The sequence below is a fragment of the Sphaerodactylus townsendi genome, linkage group LG05, assembly GCF_021028975.2.
Source record: "Sphaerodactylus townsendi isolate TG3544 linkage group LG05, MPM_Stown_v2.3, whole genome shotgun sequence".
Lineage (NCBI taxonomy): Eukaryota > Metazoa > Chordata > Lepidosauria > Squamata > Sphaerodactylidae > Sphaerodactylus > Sphaerodactylus townsendi.
The window spans coordinates 60752464-60774033 of NC_059429.1; the positions used below are offsets into that span (position 1 = coordinate 60752464).

Consider the following 21570-nt stretch of genomic DNA (forward strand, 5'->3'; position numbering starts at 1 on the left):
CAAAGCTGCTTCTAGATAAACGCCATGCCTGCAAGCATAAATCACTGGTCAAATAATGCCTCCCATGAACTGTTGTCAAACCATAGAATCTCTGAAATAGAAGCTGAAGATGGGAGGAGGGGCTCTTTTGCAAGCCCAACAAATAGCAATGTACAGAATGCCCAGGATAACCCAAGGGTACCCAATGTCAAATCAGAGAATCCCTGAGAAAAAAAACTGAAGGAGACATTTTTGGAAGCCCAGCAGAATGAGAGAGTGCACAGCAGAACCCAGTGCCTCCGTAGCAGTACAAGATCAACTGGACTAATTTCAAACTAGAAAAGAAAAAATCCAAGTACTACAGTGAGCAATACTGTAAAAAGTTCCAAGGAACACAAAGCAACTCTTCCAAAGGGAAAAAGCCCCTCTTGAAACTGACAAAGAAATCTGAAACTGGCAGAAACTGCATCCATAGAACTCCTGTGAGATGCAAAAAGACGGGGTGGGGGACAGGCCTTGGGAGCCTGCAAGCACTGTTTCCTGATGCTCCTGGTAAATTCTGAATATTTCCAGGATTTTTTGGGACAATTCTTTCAGTTTCCTGACAAATCCCAGATGTATTTTGGAAGTCCTGAATATACCCCTAAAAGACCAATAAGATATTTGAGTATTTTTTTTTTGGCTGAAGAGCATCCAAATGCACACTCCTACTCCTAGACGTGTCTGTATACTAATAGCAAAGTAGGCAAAATCTGAGCATATTTAAATTCAGTGATTAGAGCTGTTAATAAGCAAGACTGATATTTCTATAAATCTAAAAAGGGCTCCACATTTGCAAAAAAATGTGAAATCTAATGCACTCGTTTAAAAAAAAAATCCAAAAATGATAAAAGGAATGGATTCTCTCAATGGCCACTGCTAGGCAACCACAGATTCCGGACTTATTTTGGTATTCCAGCATGTCCTATTGTGACTATGTTTCTGTCCAAATAATGCTTTTTGTTTGTTGATTTCAAAAGTTGTGTTCTCACACAGTTTGGGGGTGGGCAGTATATGGGCAGTATATAAATTTAATTAATTCAATAATAATAATGCACCATGCTTTATACCCACGCAGTGATACTGATAGATTACTGACATATGACTGGTTCTATATTTCTTCCATGGAATAGTTAAAGCATATAGGTAATTCTGAGAACAAAGAATGTGGATTGGGTTTGCTCTGTTAGTTGCTTTGCTCTGTTGATTTAGTTGCTGAACATTTGGTCCTGCCTAGACAAAATAGCTTGTGCATCAAATTTCAAAACACTTTAAAAATGAAATGGCACCAGGAAATACAACAGTGTTGGACATGTGGAATAACAGATAGACATGCTTGTCTAACACATTGCTGTAGTACTAGATGATACTGCAGGGATGCAAGTAAGAGAGCAAATAGAAACAAGCTTTGTGGGTTGAAAGAGGCACTAAAATATAGCAAAATACTATGTTTGACATCCCGAGAAGGACAAAGTCGATAGGAAGCGGAGTTTTATTTTCAAAGCAAGTAAGAGGACATAACTGTGAAGAATAACAGAGCCTTAAAGACAAAACGCTTGAGTGTCCTTGTAACAGTCAAGTTATAAACATTTGAAACAGAGCTTTGAAAGCATTGACAACCTTTAACTCCATACCTGTGCATGTGTTTCGCTTGAATTGGCTGAAGGATAATAGTTTATATAAACCCAGTCAATCAAGTTGGTATCTCAGTTTAGTTAAGGGTTATGTGAGCATTTGTTTTGGAGTAACATATGTATATGTTCAGGATATTCCATTATAATACATGTACTACTGGAGAAAGCAAAGCATTTTTTGTTGAGGTAGGCATCATTTGTGACTCTTTGTTCTAGCTGTGATTAACAGGCTATTTCTCAATAACAGTTACAAAAATCACAGAAGCACTGAACTTGATCCTAAAGTGACAAATTTCCACTACAAGGAAAGATGAACATAATGTTGTTTGGGACTTGTCATATGATGTTAAACTGCACCAATGTGACCTCTAGTTTTTAAATGCTAAGTTAACTGCCTGCAGAGCAAGTACACACCTCTCTTCTTTGGAGGCATTTTTGGACTGATGTTTCATAGTGGATGTTACTCTACCACCTGAGGCAAAAAAAAAAAGATCCAGGGGTATCACAGAAGTTGTTGTCAACCCCAGACATGCCTGGAGTTCATAAGAACACAATAAGAGCCATGTTGGATCAACTGGTGGCAGTGACATAGCACCAATGGGATGGGGATGGGGGTTGCAATGCCCCGGGAGTGTTGTGGCAGGGCTTTCCGGGGGGCATTCCTGGGTAGGGTGGGGGCAGGCAGCACCGCGGCAGGGGTGCAGTTCCCCCTTGCTCTGCCCCTGACTGGTGGTCCCTCTTGTCCAGCATACTATATCAGCCTGTGGCCAACAAGTTGCCTTGGAGAGCCAGCAGACGAGCCACAGAGGCTGAGGCCTTCTCCTAATGTTGTCTTCTAACAGTGACATTCAGGTATTTACTGCCTCTAGATGCAGATGTTCCTTTTAGTCACCATGTCTATTAATCATGGATGTATTTATCCTCCATGGATCAAAAATGGGATTATGCAGATTCAGTTCTGGGGCATCATAATCTGCATTCTTCCCCCAGTCACTGAGAAGTTTTGTTTATTATTTCAGGTTTAAGATGAAGAAAAATGTATCCCTTCCATTAGACAATTTCCTTAATTGGTTCACTGGATGAGCTAGGACTTGCTCTTTAATTTTTCTCCCAAGCTGCCAGGGTTCTGTGGCAGCAAGGTGGGATCATGCATATGCAGTTTCCTTTTGCTCCTTTTTGAGAGAGCAATAAGGTAATGTCATCTTTTTCTGCAGAAATCTCCTTTTTATTTTTTTGCCATCAAATCATCACTGGCTTATGGCATCCCATAGAGTTTTCAAGGCAAAAGACATTCAGAGGTGGTTTGCCATTGTCTGCCTCTGCGTCTCAATCCTGGTATTCCTTGGAGGTCTCCCATCTGTGTACTAATCAGGATCAAGCTTCTCTTCATAGTCAGCCTGCTTTCATTATCAGCAATTGATAAGTAAAACTGAAAATGATGGATGTCGTTCTGCTTCAATCCAAAAACAGAAACCATGAAGTACCTTATTAAAACCAAGCAAACTAATACTGTGCAAGCTTTGAGCTTTCCAGATGTTTGATATGATTGAAAGGAAAGGTGACATATGGACCTTCTTAAAAAACAAGGGAAAATCAGGAGGGAGGGCAATTTTTTTAAAAAAATCTTACCACTTCTTTTTTCCATCCTGTGTAGAATGGCCATGAAACATAAATAGATTAGGTGGTGCTGGGTGGAGCTGGTTATCAGGTTACACTTTCGGCTTTCTGGAAAGAAGACAGGATGATGACACTCTCCTGTTTGCACATACTTAAAAATCCCTGGTTGGTCAAATGTCTTTTTATAAGACCCAGGTCTGGAAAGAGACGTGGAATGGAAGAAAAACATTATGACATTGGCTCTTCCTCAGAACTGCTTGACAGGAAGTCATGCTCATTTGAGAATATGATCATACTGGCTGTGATTACTGTAAATAAATTAAAAGTGTAGCTACAGATTTGAAGCGACACTGCGTCTTGACCTGTGCCCCCAAATCTTGACTCTGTAAGGGCAACTTAAACTTTACATATTATATGGCCCTCTGTAGCAGCTAATGATTCTCGTCAGTACTCCAGCTTTAAATTCAGAGGGTAGTTCTTTCCCATAATCACTTCTTATTTGCCTGTGGGAGATCTATATTGTTTATGCTATTTAGACAGAACTGTATTAGGTGCTGCAGTAATTTTCTGTACCCTGTGATATCTCTTGTGATCCAGGCTGTTAATTTAAATTATCCACTTGGGCCTATTTCTCTCACAGAATGCCAGTCTGCTAATTTTGCAGCACTGTTTGAGAGGCAAGATCTGACCAAAGGTTTTGTTTTACATTTGAAATTGATTTGGAAAGTAACAGAGGTGCTGCCTTGAGGCAAGTAAGCAGTATTGAGTTTTTCATGGCTCAGTTATGCCTGTTAGAAATGCTGTCTCCTGAGTCACCTTGATGCCTTTTCCAAGGCTTGTGGTATAAGGGAAAGTTGTTTACAGGGTCATTCTAAGCAGAATTACACCTATCTAAATCCACTGAAGCTGATGGCCTTAAAAAGGTATAATTGTATTTAGAATTATACTATTAGTGTCAGAAGTAAAGTTTCATACTAGTGCATTGAACTGCTACATAAAAATGCACTACAAATAGGCTGACAAAATAAATGGAAGACTTTTATTGGCTTTGTTCTATCAGACAGGAACTTCACACATTGATTTATCTGAATGGATATAGGGTTTGGGACAGCCTGGTTCTGTGAAGGTCTGGTATGGTGGATTTAGTAATTATGCTGGCTGATTTGCAAAGGCTTCATTCCTATGGGTATTTTCCCTGTAGAATTGGGACTGTTGGCTTCAGTTCTACTGGCCAGAAACATTAATAGAGGATCTCAGGATTATTCATAAAATGCCCGCTCAAATTCCTCCATACCCCTTTTTCAGCTTGGATCATTATGTTATGATGTGAGGAGTGCTGAAATCTAAATAGAGAGTACTGCTAAAAATACAGTAGATGTAGACTTCCTGGAGCATTGTTCCCTCATGGATCATGAAGAATATGAGTTAGCATGTAGATAGCACCTTAGTGTATTCGAAACACTTTGCATACATTATTTCAGTATTGTTATCATCACTGTTTTGTTATTTCATGGGGTGTGATGCTAGCTAAAATAGGATTGGGAGAACTCTGTGGACTATTCTCAGCTCCTCAGACAGATGATGGGATGAAGATGTAATAGATAGATTTCTCTGATTGACCAGCTCAATAATCTCTTAAATACAAATGAGTATTGTAATCCATGTACTAACTCTAAGGGCATGACCATTTAGGTCTTACTGTGGGACTGGATGAATTAATTCAAAGCTGGATTCTCCTCAGATGATTCCAGCAGGATGTATGAGCAACCTGGTCTTTGTTGATGACATTCAGTCAGTGCACTTTTGTGGCAGTGGCTTTGATTGTGCAGTCTCTATGATTAGCTGGTCGCTGTCTGCCTTGTCTAAAATCATTTCCCGCACAGCAGCTCCCATCAGTTATTTCTAAGGATCAAATACATAACATATAATGGAATTTATATTACTTTGTGTTGCCTTTTTTGCCTGGAAGAAAGTCCACTTTTGGAAATGTAGGGAATAGTACTTCTACTAACATTTTGCTTTTTTCTTGATCAGTTATGATCAGTTCTTGATCAGTTATCTTACTTATCTTGGTTTTATTTTAGGTGCCTCTTACTGAGCCTGTGGACCCAGTGGATTTGGAAGATTACCTTCTTACACATCCACTTGCAATGGATTCTGGACCTTTGAGGGACTTGCTTGAATTTCCTTCAGATGATATTGAAGTTATCTACAGTCCCCGAGAATGCAGAACGCTTGTGTCAGCTGTACCTGAAGAGAGGTAAGGAATAAAAATCCCTGTTATCTTGATCCTCTATGACAGTGGTGGCGAACCTTTGGCACTCCAGATGTTATGGACTACAATTCCAATTGGCCATGCTGGCAGGGGCTGATGGGAATTGTAGTTCATAACATCTGGCGTGCCAAAGGTTTGCCACCAAGGCTCTATAAACACATAAGAGTATGCATATAGGCTGATGATCCAAGTGGCAGTGTTAATGGAGCTGGACCTAACTTTTCCTCCTAGGTGATACCTTTTATGTCTGAGAGAGAAACTCATCCTATATGGTGGTAGTGGTGGTAAGTGCCATCAAGTCGGAGCCCATGTATGGCGATCTCATAGGGTTTTCAAGGCAAGAAACATTCAGAGGTGATTTGCTGTTGCCTCCCTCTGTGTACAACCCTGGTATTCCTTGGTTGGTTTCTCCAAGATCGGATGAGATCGGGCTAGCTTAGGTCATCCAGGTCAGGGCTACAAGTTTACAGTATTTTTTTTATTGTTTTATTACCCCAACATTCTTTGTTTAAGTAAATATTTGAATTGTGTGGCTGTTTGTTAGGGTAGTACAATGGTTAAAAGGAGTTGTGATTAGAGAGGACCTTGCTTAAATCTAGCCTTTGCCAAAAACTCACAAGATGGGCTTAAGTGAATTATTTTTTTCTCTTTTTAAAAATATTTTTATTGTATAGTTTGAAATAAACATTCTGTTTACATCTTTCTGATATAATTTCCAAACAATACATTTTCCCTTTTTTCCTCCCACCCTCCCCTAATATTATGTTTTACTTTTCTTTAACCAAATAGCAGTAAGTTCATTCGTTGTTGTCTTCTTATCCATATGTCTTCTTTGACTCTCGTCTCCTTCATCCAATTCTCATAACTTGTCCATATCTTCATTATTTCATTCTGTTTTTCTTGCCATGTTTTATTCTTCGATAATATTTAAAAAATGTCTAATGTCACTTGTTCCCATATATATTCCAACCATTTCTGAATCATCCATTTTTTCTTATCTTTCCATCCAAACGCTATCACTGCATGTATTGCTCTAATCAACATTTTATATATATTTCTATATTGTATATCTATTTTTTCATCATCAATTATTCCCATAAATAATAGATCATTTCTTAATTCCACTTTATTTTTCACCAATTTCTCTATCCATAGCAATGCCTTTTCCCAGAATCTTTTTACTTCTTTGCATTCAATCCACATATGGCTATAATGTGCATCTTGGTCCCCACAATGCCAACATTTTGGGGATAAACCCTTAACCATATGTGCAAGTTGTTTGGGAGTTCTATACCATTTTAAAATCTACTTTCTTTCCAACTCCATATATTTTTCAATTTTTATTTTTTTCATGCTAGCCATTATTCTTCCAATTTTTTCATCATTCAGAGTGCCATCCTTCTCCCATTTTTGTTTCAGAGCTCTTATCATAACTTCCTTATCATCAATCATCAAATTATATATTTGACCTAAAACTTTCCCGTCCCTTTTTTCGTAGATTTCCAAGCAATTTGCCATTATACATTCACCTTTAATTCTCGACACCTTTATTTTTTCCCATATTCCTCTCACAACCAACCAGTTCTCTGTACCACCTATCTCTATATGAATTATTTTTTCTCAACATCCCCATGTACAAAATGCACCCTGGGGTCACTAGCCTTCAGGATGCTGTTTACATAATTGCCAGTGCTATCCTAAGCAGAACACCCTTCTACACTAACCGACATACTTAAAAGGGCGTAATTCAATGTTGGTTTGCACTGTCTATCTTTCAAACATTGAATGGTGGTGCCATGCTACAAAAATGCTTTCACTCACTGAATTGCTTTCTATGCTTATTGTAATTAAGATATATACCATAATACAGAGACAAATGAATTTCTCTCTTATGTTCTTTAACAACCTGTAAATTAGAGTAAGGGGCAAACAAAAATGCATGTGTGCTTGCAAAATGCAAGCTATCTTTATTAGGATAATGTAAAAACATAGTTTAACAGTTTTGAAAAGATTAAAAATCAGTTTTTTTTAATTTGGAGAAAAATGTTCTGTATAATTTTTTTTCACAATAGTGAAATGGACCCTCATGTAAGGGACTGTGTAAGAAAATACACAGAAGACTGGGCCATCGTGAACAGAAAGTAAGTCATATGTTTCTATATCTGAGAGGAAAGAAACCTTTGAGATGAGTGGGAGGCTATGGCAATTCTATTCTATTCTATTCTATTCTATTCTATTTTCAGATGCATATATTAATATTCAGAATGATTGTAGAACTGTGTTGCTTTGTTACTGGGTGTAATTTTTTGACTCTGCCATCGAGGATAACTTCTGAGAAGAGGAGGCTACCCTCTTGACAGTGTTTATTTTCCCCATCTCTCTCTTTTTTTGTGGGGAGGGGGGTCAGGAAGCAGTTTAGGTAAATAAGCTTGCCTTATACAGATACAAAAGATCACTTGCAATTTAAATAATTTATGGAATGTTGTTGGAATGATTCCTATGGCCTGGGTGTGCAAAACAGAGTTGCTGTGACTCTGCATCTTAAAGGCAGACAGTAACTATATCACGTTTTATAAAGCAAGGCGAATAGAGGCAGAGAAAAAAACACCAAATAATGTGATAAATATTTTTTTAAAAATAGTGTTTAAAAGATTTAAAGAAACTAGTCAGCACATAGGGATTTCAGTTTTTCAACAAATTCTTCAGCATTCCATCTTTTCAATACTTAATTCTTGCGTCTGGTTTCTACTATGTATTTTCTCAGGGATTTTTTATTTAGTTAGTTCACTGCACTTCTGTAATATTACATTATGGAGTGCGGATGGTGACTGCAATAGAACATTGCTGTTTTCAATAGCAACTTGATTTTCATGTCATGTCTAGTTCTAACTTTTGAGACTGTGCTGGTCAATAGCATAGTTATTCAGTATTAGTATTAAAATATAGCTAGATTCAAGTCCAGTAGCATCTTACAGACCAACAAGATTTTTGTGATACAAACTTTCACGAGTCACTGTTTCCTTTGTCAGATAATGTGCATACAGGACTTGAATGTAGCTGTTCTATGAAAGACCGGCATGGCTGCCTTCTGAAACTATCATCAAGCAATGTCTGCCAACCTTTTTTGAGCCATCTATTCCATTCAACAGCTTTGTATTCAGTTCACATCAGTTCCATCTTTTTTATTGTTATTGTTATTATTTCCAGTGTGACAGAAGATCAACTGTCAGCTTATCTGAAAGCCGTAAATCCGGAGAGTTCCCAAGACAGTGATGGCGAACCTTTTTGAGACCGAGTGCCCAAATTGCAACCCAAACCCCACTTATTTATTGCAAAGTGCCAACCCGGCAATTTAACTTGAATGCTGAGGTTTTAGTTTAGAAAAAACCAGTTGGCTCCCTCTTCCTCCGCTCCACCTGCTCGAGCAGGGGCCAGCCTGCTCTAGCCTCCAGCAAGTCCCATGTGCACCGCTCTGTGCCTCTCTAGCATCTCTGCCTCCTGCGCCCCTCCCCAGGCAGCAGCCCCCTGGAGTGCAGGCACCAGGCCCGCCAGCCGAGTCCTCCCTGCTCACCGCGGTGTGCGCATGTTGTGCTCAGTGGCCCAGGTCAGTCTAGATGTGTGTGTGTGGGGAGGTGATTTTCCGCCCCCCACATGATGAACTCTGTGTGTGCATGCCCACAGAGAGGGCTCCGAGTGCCACCTCTGGCACCTGTGCCATAGGTTTGCCATCACTGTCCCAAGACTTCTTTAGGGCGGCATAAAAATGCAATAATAAATAAAAATAAATAAAATAATAAATTAGTAGTTTAAATGAATGACACTCTTTGGCCCTTTCTGCACGGGCCAATTAAATCGGGATAACACCAGTAAAAAACCCGGGTTGTGGGACAACTTCACACAGATCCCGATCCTAATGCAGATCTGCTTTGTGTGTCCACTCCTCCCGAGTTTTTGTTTTAACTCACTTTGCAGCCGCGGCCAAACAAACGGTCATGGCTCTGAGGTGCATTATGCGGCTGAGTTGTTTTTTTCCCCTCCTCCCAGCTCCCATCTGTGGAGCCACGCAGGCACTGCTGGCTCCAGCAGATTCTGTGTGGCTGCATTGGAGGGAGGTTAGTTTTTTTTTTAATTACCAAAAAAAACCATGTCCATGTGAAGGGGTGCCCTTAGTCTGATGCTCTGGCTGTCCACAGGACCCGGGGCTATTCTGGGTTCGTTTATCCTGGCTGTAACCCACTCAGAATTTGCAGTGCAGAAAGGGCCTTTATTTTGCAGGCAAAATGAAAGCAAAGAGAGTTGCTGCTTCTCAATTAATATTTAAGATCATTTGTCAAAGGAATACATTTATAGTGCCATCCTAAGAACACTTTCCTGGGAGCAAGCCCCACTGTGCAGGCTTAAGTAGGGTTCTGAGGAGACCTATTCAGAATTGTACTTTTGACTTCTGTGAAAGGGGCAGCACTAGCAACTCTAGTCTGGACAGCAATATATGTTGGGAAGGTTGTCCCACGGCATCCATCCTGAATCATGTGCGGCTGAAACAAATGAAATTTTATTTTGGAGTATACAATACTCCTTCCTTTCATGTTAGACCATTAATTGTTGTTACATAGTTGGGATTTTGGGCACGCTTCTTTTATTCTCAGGGATCACATTGAATTAAATCTTACGAATCACCAGTGCCTTAAGTTTTTGGAAGCCTCGTCTCCTCCCTTTTCTCCCAGCATACCTCTGTGATCTCTGAAAAGCTGATGCTGTGGACAAAATGTCAAAGAACACGCAATGTGACATTGAGAGGCTGCAGTAGGAAGGGAGAATCTACTACCTGTATTTACACAAGAAAGAGAGGGTTTGTTTTATATGATTAAAATAATGTATTTTGACATGCATTCTTAGATAAACCTAAAAGAAGAGGCATGGCAGGCTGATACAGCTGTGAATTCCAAAGCATTGTTCCAGGAACTTCTTTTACTGGTGCAAAGAATGCAGTGTCCTCCTTAGGATACTTTGGGATGTAGAAATCCTTGCTTGGTCTTGTGAAACAGTCAGGGATAAGTGCACCCCACTTCTATAATCTAGTTTCTCTGTGAAAGAAATATAAATTCTTCCTTGAGAGTAATATATGCACATTTATATAATTTAAAGATTTTCTAATTAAAGAAGTCATTAGTATGCTGCTAGCAGTTCTCCAAGCAAACACACTTGACATGATCCTAAGACTCATATGGACAGAATCCTTCTCTTCTCTTCACTGAAGAGCTGTTCCATGCATTCAGTGGAGTTTCCTATTTTCATATGCAAATAATTCTAATAGCAGAGGATATTGAATACTGTGCATGCAGAATTTTTCATATTCATTAGAACCACTATTCTGCAGTCACAGAATATGAAAAAGGACTAAATTTCAACTAGATATGACAATATTTGTAAAACATGATCTTGCAAGCAGCACTAGTCAGATTGCTTTCTTATGGAAAATCTCTAGTAGATTAGTGATTCAGCGTAGACAATGTACTGATATTCTATTATATTCATTGACATGATTATATTCTTCAGGGATTTTAGTGATAATTAAGTGGTTACTCTTGAGGGTATCTTTGGTTATGTGGATTCTGGCTAGCAGCACCAGTTCCTCTTAAAAGAGGGGAAGGTAATAGCCTTAATAGTCAGCTTAGTCTATTATCGAGGTAAACTTCATTGCAATCAATTAGACTTGCTTCCAATTAAAGAAGGCAAGGGCGGTAGTTTAGAGTCAAAATTGCAATTGCAATTCAGTGAATCAGAACATTAAGATAATGTTGTTCAGAGTAACAAGCATTTTAGTGAGTTGATTAAGTTTTTAATTGTTAGTATTTTGGCTTATTTTTGTGAAGGAACGTTGCTTTACTATATTTTGTTCTGAATAGATATCACAAACTGGGAACAGGATTTAATCCCAACACATTAGACAAGCAGAAGGAAAGACAGAAAGGCCTACCGAAGCAGATCTTCGAGTCTGATGAAGCTCCAGATGGTAGCAGTTATCAGGATGAACAAGTAGGGTGCCTTATGAGGCTGCCATTTTATGTTTACTTTGTTAAATTCAGAAGAAGCTATCACATTGCTTTCATTTAATTTTCTTGATCTCAGGATGATCTTAAACGACGGTCCATGTCAATAGATGATACGCCACGTGGTAGCTGGGCTTGCAGTATTTTTGACTTGAAAAATTCCCTCCCAGATGCACTGCTTTCAAATCTTTTGGATCGAACCCCAAATGAAGAAATTGACCATCAAAATGATGATCAGAGGAAATCCAACAGACACAAGGAACTTTTTGGATTGCATCCAGCCCCGGAGGAGGTATGGTTACAGTATCTGAGAGTTCTTCAGACTAGCATGTCCCTTGATCATCAGTACTCACAAGCACACACAGAGAGGTTCCCTGTTGTCTTTGGAGTTGATACTTTGGTAGTAAATTACTGGGCACTTGCCCTTTGCAGTGTGTTGAATATTAAGGAAGTGTAAACAGAAGAAGGAAGTAGACTGGAAAGCTCTAAATGAGATCTTTAATTTTTGAGTCTTTTACAGCCTCATCCAAAGGGGAGGGGTACAAATGGTTCTTTGGAGCTGGTGCAACCTTGTGCCAGTGCATATGCCCACCTGCATGCCAACAAAGTGGGCAACCTGGGAGGCAGGCATTCTGCTCTGCACTGGACACCAGCACAGGGGATGGGGGAGCAGGCACTCCCACCTGGTTTTTGGGCTGTGGGTGCTTTAGCCAGTGCCACAGACTTATGCCACCCCAGAGTTCTCTGGAGACAGTGGGGTGGTCCCACGGCCTCAAGCTCTGGATGGGGCTGTAAGTTACCCACTTTTTCAAGCTCTTCTCCACAACCATGAGGACTTGAAAGCTTTTATGACAGCTAAAATTTCCTGAATCCCCTGTCAATCTTTGTAAGACTCAATTTTTTATGTATGTTGTCCATGGTGCAAATAATTAAACACCTTGGTTTAATCAGTGAATCATAATATAATAATATGTGGAAAATAAAAAAAGAAGTCAGTTTAGCCAAAGAGTTTATTTAAAGTTTAAAACAGGCACAAAGTTAAGGGTGTAATCCTAAAATCTCATTCCTGAGAGTAAGCCAGAGCTACCAGGGGGCTGAGGGTGTGCGTTGCACCAGGTGCACGCCTGGTCGGGGGTATGGGGCATAAAAAATAAAAAAAATTTTCAGGCCATAAAAAATTCAGGCTCATTTGTGTTTTTTCACTTTTTGTCCTACAGGGGGTGCATTTTTAGGCTAGCAGCACCAACATTTCAGGGATGTTTTTGGGAGACTCTCCTGATGATACCACCCAAGTTAGGTGAGGTTTGGTTCAGGGGGTCCAAAGTTATGGACTGTCAAAGGGGGTGCCTCCATCCCCCATTGTTTTTAATGGGAGCTTATAGGAGATGGGGGCTACATCTTTGAGGGTCCATAACTTTGGACCCCCTGAACCAAACTTTACCAAACCTGAGTGGTATCATCAGAAGAGTCTCCTAAAGATACCCTAAAGTTTGGTGCTGCTAGCTTAACAACTGCACAGCAGGCACCCCCCAGATTTCCCCAGATTCTCCTTTTAAATCCACTCCCTTCAGCATGGATTTAAAGGGAGAATTTGAGGTTCCCAGTTTAAATATTGAAAGTGATGCTGTTTCAGGGTGGGGGAGAATCCACCCCAAAACAGCATCACTTTCAATGTTGTTTAAACTGGAGACCCCAGATTCTCCTTTTAAGGTGGATTTAAAAGGAGAATCTGGGCTCCCTAGTTTAAACACCATTGAAAGTGATGTTGTTTGGGGGTGGATTCTAGCATCACAGCGGCTGCCCATGGGGGTGGGGGCACAAAACTCAGATTTTGCACTGGGCTCCATTTTTCCTAGCTATGCCTCTGGAATAAGCCTTGTTGAATACAGTGGAGCTTAAATCTCAGTAGACCTGCAGCACATAATCATTGTTTTATTTCCATGAGATTATTGCTGAAATTGACTAAAGTATATATGATTAAAGCAGAAATGTTGACATTTGGACATTACTTTTCATGGCATTTGTTTTACAGACTTTCAGTCCTTTATTATGTAGCCACCCAAAATTAAATCTCTTCGCTGTTACAGTTGCAGAAAATGCTCTGAAGCCCTGATTAAATTGTTATAATGTCTTAGAAGAAGGGATCTTTTAGAAGGGGGGATCTTTTTTACCTACAGCCATTTCATAACATCCTTTGTAGAAACATTGCATGTGTTTATCCTGTGCCTTTACCTGATTGCAGGAGGAGCCAATAGAAAGGCTGAGTATCCCTGAAATCCCCAAAGAGCACTTTGGACAGAGGCTTCTTGTGAAGTGTTTGTCACTAAAGTAAGTATTAGTTTAACCAGTAAAGAGGTATTTAGTGCTTTTTTGATTGGTATTCATATACCTATACATTCTGAGTTCCAGAAGGCCATTTAGTATATTAATGGGAGGACATATTGTACTCTTTAGGTCATGTCTGCATAGACTCTTTTGGATCACAAGTTCACCGCTTGGGAATAACTCCTGGTCAGGGTAGAGCACTTTAGCTATTTTATCTTACTGTTTCTCCAGAAAAGGGAAGCGTATGTAGTTCTACCTTCCTATTTATCCTCACAACTCTGTCAGGTATGTTTGGCAGAGAGAAGGTGACTGACTCGAAGTGACCCAGTGAGCATCATGACCGAGTAGGGTTTTGAATTCAGATCTCTCTGATAGTAACACTCTTACTATGGTTGTGCACTGGCTCCATGCTCATGCTACTGGAGGATTTGTCAGTAAATATTTGGGGCAAGCTGGCCTTACGTTTTGCAGCTTGAGGTCTTAATACCTTAAAAGCTGGATCAATGGCCTTGGCGAAGACATGCATTTCACACATAATACTGCTTTTCAAAAACATGATATTCATTCCATGATGGGAATTAGTTCATTGAAGGCAAAGCACTGTGTGTGCCTTTGTTCCTAACAAAAGCATGATTGTTTCTTTTTGGGTACATTTTGCCATGAGATGTGCTGCATTCTGTTTTTATTCCACAAAGGAATATTGGTTACTGTGTCCCCCCCCCCCCCACCCCACCCCCTGAAAAACTTTCAGCCTTTTACAGGGGCGTAACGAGGCAGCCCTGGACAAACTGTAGCCCTGGGCAAAACCTGAGTTGGATCCTCAGGCTGACCACTCCACCACTCCACCAATTGTTTTTGCACCAGGACATTGGTGCCTGCAGGGGGTGCATTGTTAGACATATCAGCAATCTCATAATTTCAGCATATCATCAGGGAGACTGTCCTTATAGCATACTCCCCAAGTTTGGTGAGGTTTTGGTTCAAGGAGTCCAAAGTTATGGACTCCCAAAGGGGGTGCCCCTATCCCCCATTGTTTCCAATGGGAGCTAATAGGAGATGGGGGCTACAGTTTTGAGGGTCCATAACTTTGGCCCCCCTGAACCAAACTGCACCAAACCTGGGGGGTATCATTAGGGTAGTCTCCTGATGAGACCCTGAAAGTTTTGAGACTGTGCCTTCAGAAATGTCCCCCCCGCCCAGCCTGCAACCCCCATGGACAGCAATACAGAAAACTCAATGCAGAACAAAGATTGTCGAAGGCTTTCACGGCCGGAATCACTTGGGTGCTGTGTGGTTTCCGGGCTGTATGGCCGTGTTCTAGCAGCATTCTCTCCTGACGTTTCGCCTGCATCTGTGGCTGGCATCTTCAGAGGATCATCCTCTGAAGATGCCAGCCACAGATGCAGGCGAAACGTCAGGAGAGAATGCTGCTAGAACACGGCCATACAGCCCGGAAACCACACAGCACCCAAGAACAAAGATTCTTGGGCAAATTTCTGGGATGTTCCTGCAGGGGGCGCATTTTTGGATGTATCGGCACCAAAATGTCAGGGTCTCATCAGGAGACTGCCCTAATGATACCCCCCAGGTTTGGTGCAGTTTGGTTCAGGGGGGCCAAAGTTATGGACCCTCAAAACTGTAGTCCCCATCTCCTATTAGCTCCCATTGGAAACAATGGGGGATAGGGGCACCCCCTTTGGGAGTCCATATCTTTGGACTCCCTGAACCAAACCTCACCAAATTTGGGGGGTAGCATAAGGACAGTCTCCTGATGATACGCTGACAATTTGGTGCCGCTAGCCTAAAAACTGCGCCCCCTGCAGGCCAAAACTGGAAAACCACTAAAATACCCAAAAACGAACTCAGCATTTTGATGCCCCCCACAAGGTGATGCCCTGGGCAGCTGCCCACCTTGCCCAATGGGCATTACGCCAGTGGCCTTTTAGGATAAAGATTTGCAACTTAGGATAAAGATTTGCAACAAAAATCCAAACTTCACATACACGCTACAGGGGTCAGTGCTATCAGTCACAGACCAGGAAAGGGATTTAGGCGTCTTAGTTGATAGTTCCTTGGGAATGTCAACTCAATGCATGGCAGCTGTAAAAAAGGCAAACTCTATGCTGGGGATCATTAGAAAAGGAATTAATAATAAAACTGCAAAGATTGTCATGCCCTTATGTAAAGCAGTGGTGCGACCGCACTTGGAGTACTGTGTCCAGTTCTGGTCGCCGCATCTCAAAAAGGATATTGAGGAGATAGAAAAAGTGCAGAGAAGGGCAACAAGGATGATTGAGGGACTGGAGCACCTTCCATATGAGGAGAGGCTGCAGCGTTTGGGACTCTTTAGTTTGGAGAGGAGGCGGCTGAGGGGGGATATGATTGAAGTCTATAAAATTATGCATGGGGTAGAAAATGTTGACAGAGAAATTTTTCTCTCTTTCTCACAATACTAGAACCAGGGGGCATTCATTGAAAATGCTGGGGGGAAGAATTAGAACTAATAAAAGGAAACACTTCTTCACGCAACGTGTGATTGGTGTTTGGAATATGCTGCCACAGGAGGTGGTGATGGCCACTAACCTGGATAGCTTTAAAAGGGGCTTGGACAGATTTATGGAGGAGAAGTCGATTTATGGCTACCAATCTTGATCCTCCTTGATCTGAGATTGCAAATGCCTTAGCAGACCAGGTGATCGGGAGCAACAGCCGCAGAAGGCCATTGCGTTCACATCCTACATGTGAGCTCCCAAAGGCACCTGGTGGGCCACTGCGAGTAGCAGAAAGCTGGACTAGATGGACTCTGGTCTGATCCAGCTGGCTTGTTCTTATGTTCTTATGTTCAAATTAAACAACCGGCAGGTAAGTCAAAACTGAGGCTTGAAAACCATGGCTGTGTCCCTTTAAGACTTGAGACTTCAGTTAACCACCTTTCACTGGGGATAACAGAAACCTGTTAAACAAGTTTAATGAAGTGGAGCTCCTGAATGTAGGGTTACCTGTAGCTGGTTTATTGCCTATAACTCTTCTCTAATAACACGAGGTAAAATTTTACTGGCATTCCCTTAGAGAAATAAAGCACAAAACTGATTTTCCACATGGCTGTATTCATCTTCTGTGTCCTCAGTTAGGTCAACCCTTCTTGTTAGGAAACTCCAGTTAGACTAGAATGCCTCTTGTAACTGAGATATATGTTAAACTTCTCCTAGAGGGAGGCCACTTTAAGCCCCAGCACTAATACAGATGATTTTGTGGCCTTTTCTTTTACAAGGTTCTTTAAGACCATGCACTAAGATACAGTGATAGCAGATCTGTTCCGAAATGTATATAGATATGAATTGCTTCAGTTAATTGAGACTGTTCTCTTACAGAACTCTCTTTACATTAGATCTAAGGAAATCAGGTTTACATTAATGTTCTTTGTGTTCACCTATATATATATTATTGTGCTGTTTAAAAAAAAAAGAAAAAACCCTCAGAATTGTGTCCAGTGCTGAAAATTACAAGGCACAGTACTTTGAACAGATAGATTTGCAGAAGTAGGGTACAATTATGTTTAGTAACTAAAATCTATACCAATTAGGAGTCAAGGTTCTATTCCTAATCATGCACACCACTAGCAATTTTTGTTACTACTTTGATTGCTTGCTGAAAAATTTGACCTGGTTTTGAACAGTGTGAACAGTGTGACCAAACTAGTGGACAGTGCATCACATAAAATATGACTGCTTAAAGAAAATCAAACATAAAAAGCTCAAGAACAAGCTAATAGCAAGATATAACAGAGGCATGTATGTCACAGATTTTGGAGTCTTCTGTGAACATCAACAGAACAATATATTGGAACACAGTAAGAACAGCCATTTGTGGACAGCAGAAGGCATACAGAATTATTTATGTTGTTCTGCCCTGCACCACAATATGCCTGCAGTGGGGTCAAAATCTATAAAGTAACCTTGGCACACCATCAGACTTCTCAGGGATATAGGGAATTGCAGGCTACTAATCCACATAGAAAGAATAATATTAATGGAGAGCATTATCATGGCTGGTACCATGACTCAGCAGTACTTGTGTAGGCAGTAAAGTGTAAAAAGTAATTTATTTAAAGGTGTAAGTTACATGGTATTTGAAATAAAATGTGAGATCAGTGGCATCTTAAACACTAAATATTCACTGGACTCCTGTTTTATTTTGCTGCTACAAAATAACATGACCACCCATTTGGAATCTTCATTGTGATCTTTGAAGAAAGGACATTTCTGAAAATAATAAAAGGCAAAAAAAAAGCAGACAACACAAAAGTCCCTGCATGGCTTGGCTTGGTGTTTTGCCAAGATGAGACTCAAATGTACTTGCTTTCAAACATTTTTGTAGTTTCATGCCATTTCCAAGGATTTGATATTGAGAGGAGCAGAGAGGTTCTACCCTGTTTCTCTGAAAATAAGACATCCCCTGAGAATAAGACGTAGTAGAGGTTTTGCTGAAGTGCTAAATATAAAACATCCCCCGAAAGTAAGACGTAGCAAAATTTTTGTTTGGAAGTATGCCCGTTGAACAGAACACCAGAGCATGCAGCTGTGGAGCGGAAAAATAAGACATCCCCTGAAAATAAGACATAGCGCATCTTGGGGAGCAAAAATTAATATAAGACACTGTCTTATTTTCGGAAAAACATGGAATAGAGAAGCAAGGAAAGCCAAGAATGCAAACCCTGCTCCTACTGAGAATCTTTTCAGATCAAATAGAATTAACCCTGGTTCTGCTAAGATAGCCTAATTGTTGTATCTCATGTGGATTGAAAGTGAGTCATGGTAGAGTTGACAGACAAGACTTTTTGGTCAAAAAAAAAGACTGTGTTGGAGCGGACTGAAAATAGTCAGGAGTGATGGAAAGGTTTCTTTACCCTTTGATATGAACTGAAAACTAATCATGGAGAGGACAGTAAGCAAAACAGGTTTCAGCTCTTATACAGATGTGACCTCATGTAGTTACATCATGTGATCTCAAATACATGTCTGGCATTCTGTGGGAAACAGGCATTCTGTGGGAAACATGCATGCATACCTTAGAGCCGATAGGCTGCTGATGGTGGGATTCTTTTGGCCTTCAAAATATGGAGCTAGTTAAGTTGACCAAAAGTTAGACTCCCAAAAGCCAAGTTGCCACCCATCCTCCTCCGGATTAGCCCATGATTCTTGCTAGTATCACTAGAAATTACTTTCTTAAGTAATTCAGTTAGTTGTTTTAGGAGTTTCTGGCACCATGTCATCTAAATAATATTATGCTATACTTTGAAACAACACTATAGTTTGTTTTTCTACTTCAAAAATCATGTTTCAGATACTACTAGGTCATAACAGCCAGTAAATTTTAGAAAGAGCACAAACCATGACATTCATCATTTTCTCTCTGGAAAGGGGTAGATCAGTGTGCTACACGACAAATGCTTGTGTACACTGGAAGGTTTAATGAGCAGCTGAAGGAAGTGGATGTTAAAGCAGTACATATTTGATTGGTAGGGATCATAAAGGCAGACATACAAAAGCATATATACTTTTCTACTTAAGTACAAATGCATGTGGACTCCCTTGCTGCTGTACTGCTTGCTAAAGTTCCAAATTTTCAAATATAAATACAGATAAAAATATATCCAGCAGCAGAGATGCAACAGCAAATTGTTATATCCTAAATTACCCGATTAAGCAATAGTAAAAACTGGAAAAAATATAAAAGAGTTGAAAAAAGAAGCCATTGAAATTTTAATAAACAAATTCCTTAAGTCCAGAAGTGAGCATTATTCAAGAAGAAACAATAAAAAACAGGAGTACCTGTTCTGGAGAGGCAGCAGTAGAATGAATGTATGTATCACGTATTACAAGCAACAATCTGTATTTCAGATTGCTTCTCATTCTTCAAAAAAGAATTCTCATTCTCATTCCCCCTCCCTCACTCCCCTTCCCTTGCATGCCACCCCTCCCTTCCCTCCCTCCGCTAGGGTGGATGGGCCATGTCCAGATGCCGGCCCCCTCCCTCCCCTCCCTTGCATGCCACCCCTTCCCCTCCCTCCCCTCCCTCCATTAGGGTGGGTGGGCCTAGTCTCAGCTAAAGACTTTCTGTAAATCCTGATATTCAGACTTTGTAACACCCAGCTCTTCAATAGAGTATCATCACCACATACAATCATGCCACAGTACCTGGGCTAAACTGGCCACTTGAAACCTGTATATTGTGATTTAAACTGTAAATAATGTAACCTTGACAATATTATTGTCTTGTTTCTGTCTCTTATCAGAATTAGCTTTTGAAAGATCAATAGTTTCTGGTTTTGAACTTTCAGATTTATCTTTGTGTCTTTCAGAACACAGACTGTCCTTGTTGTTTTACCTTTTTAAACTTTTTTTTGGCATGGTCATGGTGGTGCATGTATTTCCAACTGCACAAAACACATCAATATATCAGTGGAAGGATTTGAGAGTTATTTAATGTTTATGGTGTATAGGAGTTGTAATTAGGTTGGTCAATACCTTAAATATCTGTATGCCCAAAAGTATCTGTATGCCCAAATAAACCTGAATACCAGATTCGGTATGCTCGAATATATTCAGATATCCGAATATTTTCAGATCTGTTTGATTTTTTTTAGTATATTTTGATGTTTTTTGTGTTTTGGCCTGCAGGGGGGCGGGCATTTTTAAAGCTAGCAACACCAATATTTCAGGGTCTCATCCGGAGATTGTTTTGATGATGTCACCCGAGTTTGGTGATGTTTGGTTCAGGTGGGCCAAAGTTATGGACCCCCAAAGAGAGTTCACCATCTCCCATTGTTTCCAATGGGAGCTAACAGGAGATGAGGGCTGCCTCTTTGAGGTTCCATAACTTTGGCCTTCTTGAACCAAATTTCACCAAGCTCAGGTGGTTTCGTCAGGACAGTCTCTGGATGAGACCCTGAAATCCTGGTGCCACTAGCTTTAAAAATGTGACCCCTGAAGGCCAAAATGTTAAAAATATAAAAAATACAAAAAAAGCCCAAATATGAGGCATTCAGATTGGCTCGTACAGTTAGGATATATTCAGGTCTATTTTGGCCCAGATATGCCCAATTCGCCCAGATTTGGGCCGAATCCAGGATTTGGTGCATCCAAATCTCCAAGCCTAGTTGTACTTATTTAATCCTTTGGATTGCTTTACCAGGCTGCAATCCTAAGAATGCTTTCCTGCGAGTAAATCCAACTGAATAACATGGAACTAATTTCTAAGGCCCTTTCTGCACGGGTCATTTACAGCGTTGCAGCAGCGCTGTCCTGTGCGGCCCCGAGCGGCGTGAAGGCACCGCTTTCCACCTCCCTTCCCGAGGGAAGTCTTTGAAAAGCGCTGCCTTCCCATCGACGCGGTGCGAACTGCACCACACCAAAGGCGCTGCTTTCCTGTCCCCCCCCCCACTCACCTCGTCCTCCAGTGTCGTCGGTTTGGAGGGCTGCTGAGACCCGCCCATGCTGCCCTCCGACCCCTGGAGGACAAGGTGAGTGGGGGGGGAAGCAGGAGGACGAGGTGAGTGGGGGGGAAGCAGAAGAGTGGGGGGGAAGCAGGAGGACGAGGTGAGTGGGGGAGAAGCAGAAGAGTGGGGGGGAAGCAGAAGAGGCGGCTCCGT

General features: G+C 40.9%; 1 protein-coding gene across 8 annotated transcripts in view; it reads left to right on the forward strand.

Moving 5' to 3' along the window:
- The window catches only part of DOCK7 (dedicator of cytokinesis 7), a 146366-nt gene that overhangs the window by 19688 nt on the left and 105108 nt on the right, over window positions 1-21570 (forward strand). For all 8 annotated transcript variants that reach the window (XM_048495884.1, XM_048495886.1, XM_048495885.1 and 5 more), the window contains exons 3-7: window positions 5354-5529; window positions 7617-7685; window positions 11451-11580; window positions 11674-11886; window positions 13837-13922. In XM_048495884.1, the coding sequence (XP_048351841.1) occupies window positions 5354-5529; window positions 7617-7685; window positions 11451-11580; window positions 11674-11886; window positions 13837-13922 (674 nt within the window). The remainder of the gene's footprint in view (window positions 1-5353; window positions 5530-7616; window positions 7686-11450; window positions 11581-11673; window positions 11887-13836; window positions 13923-21570) is intronic.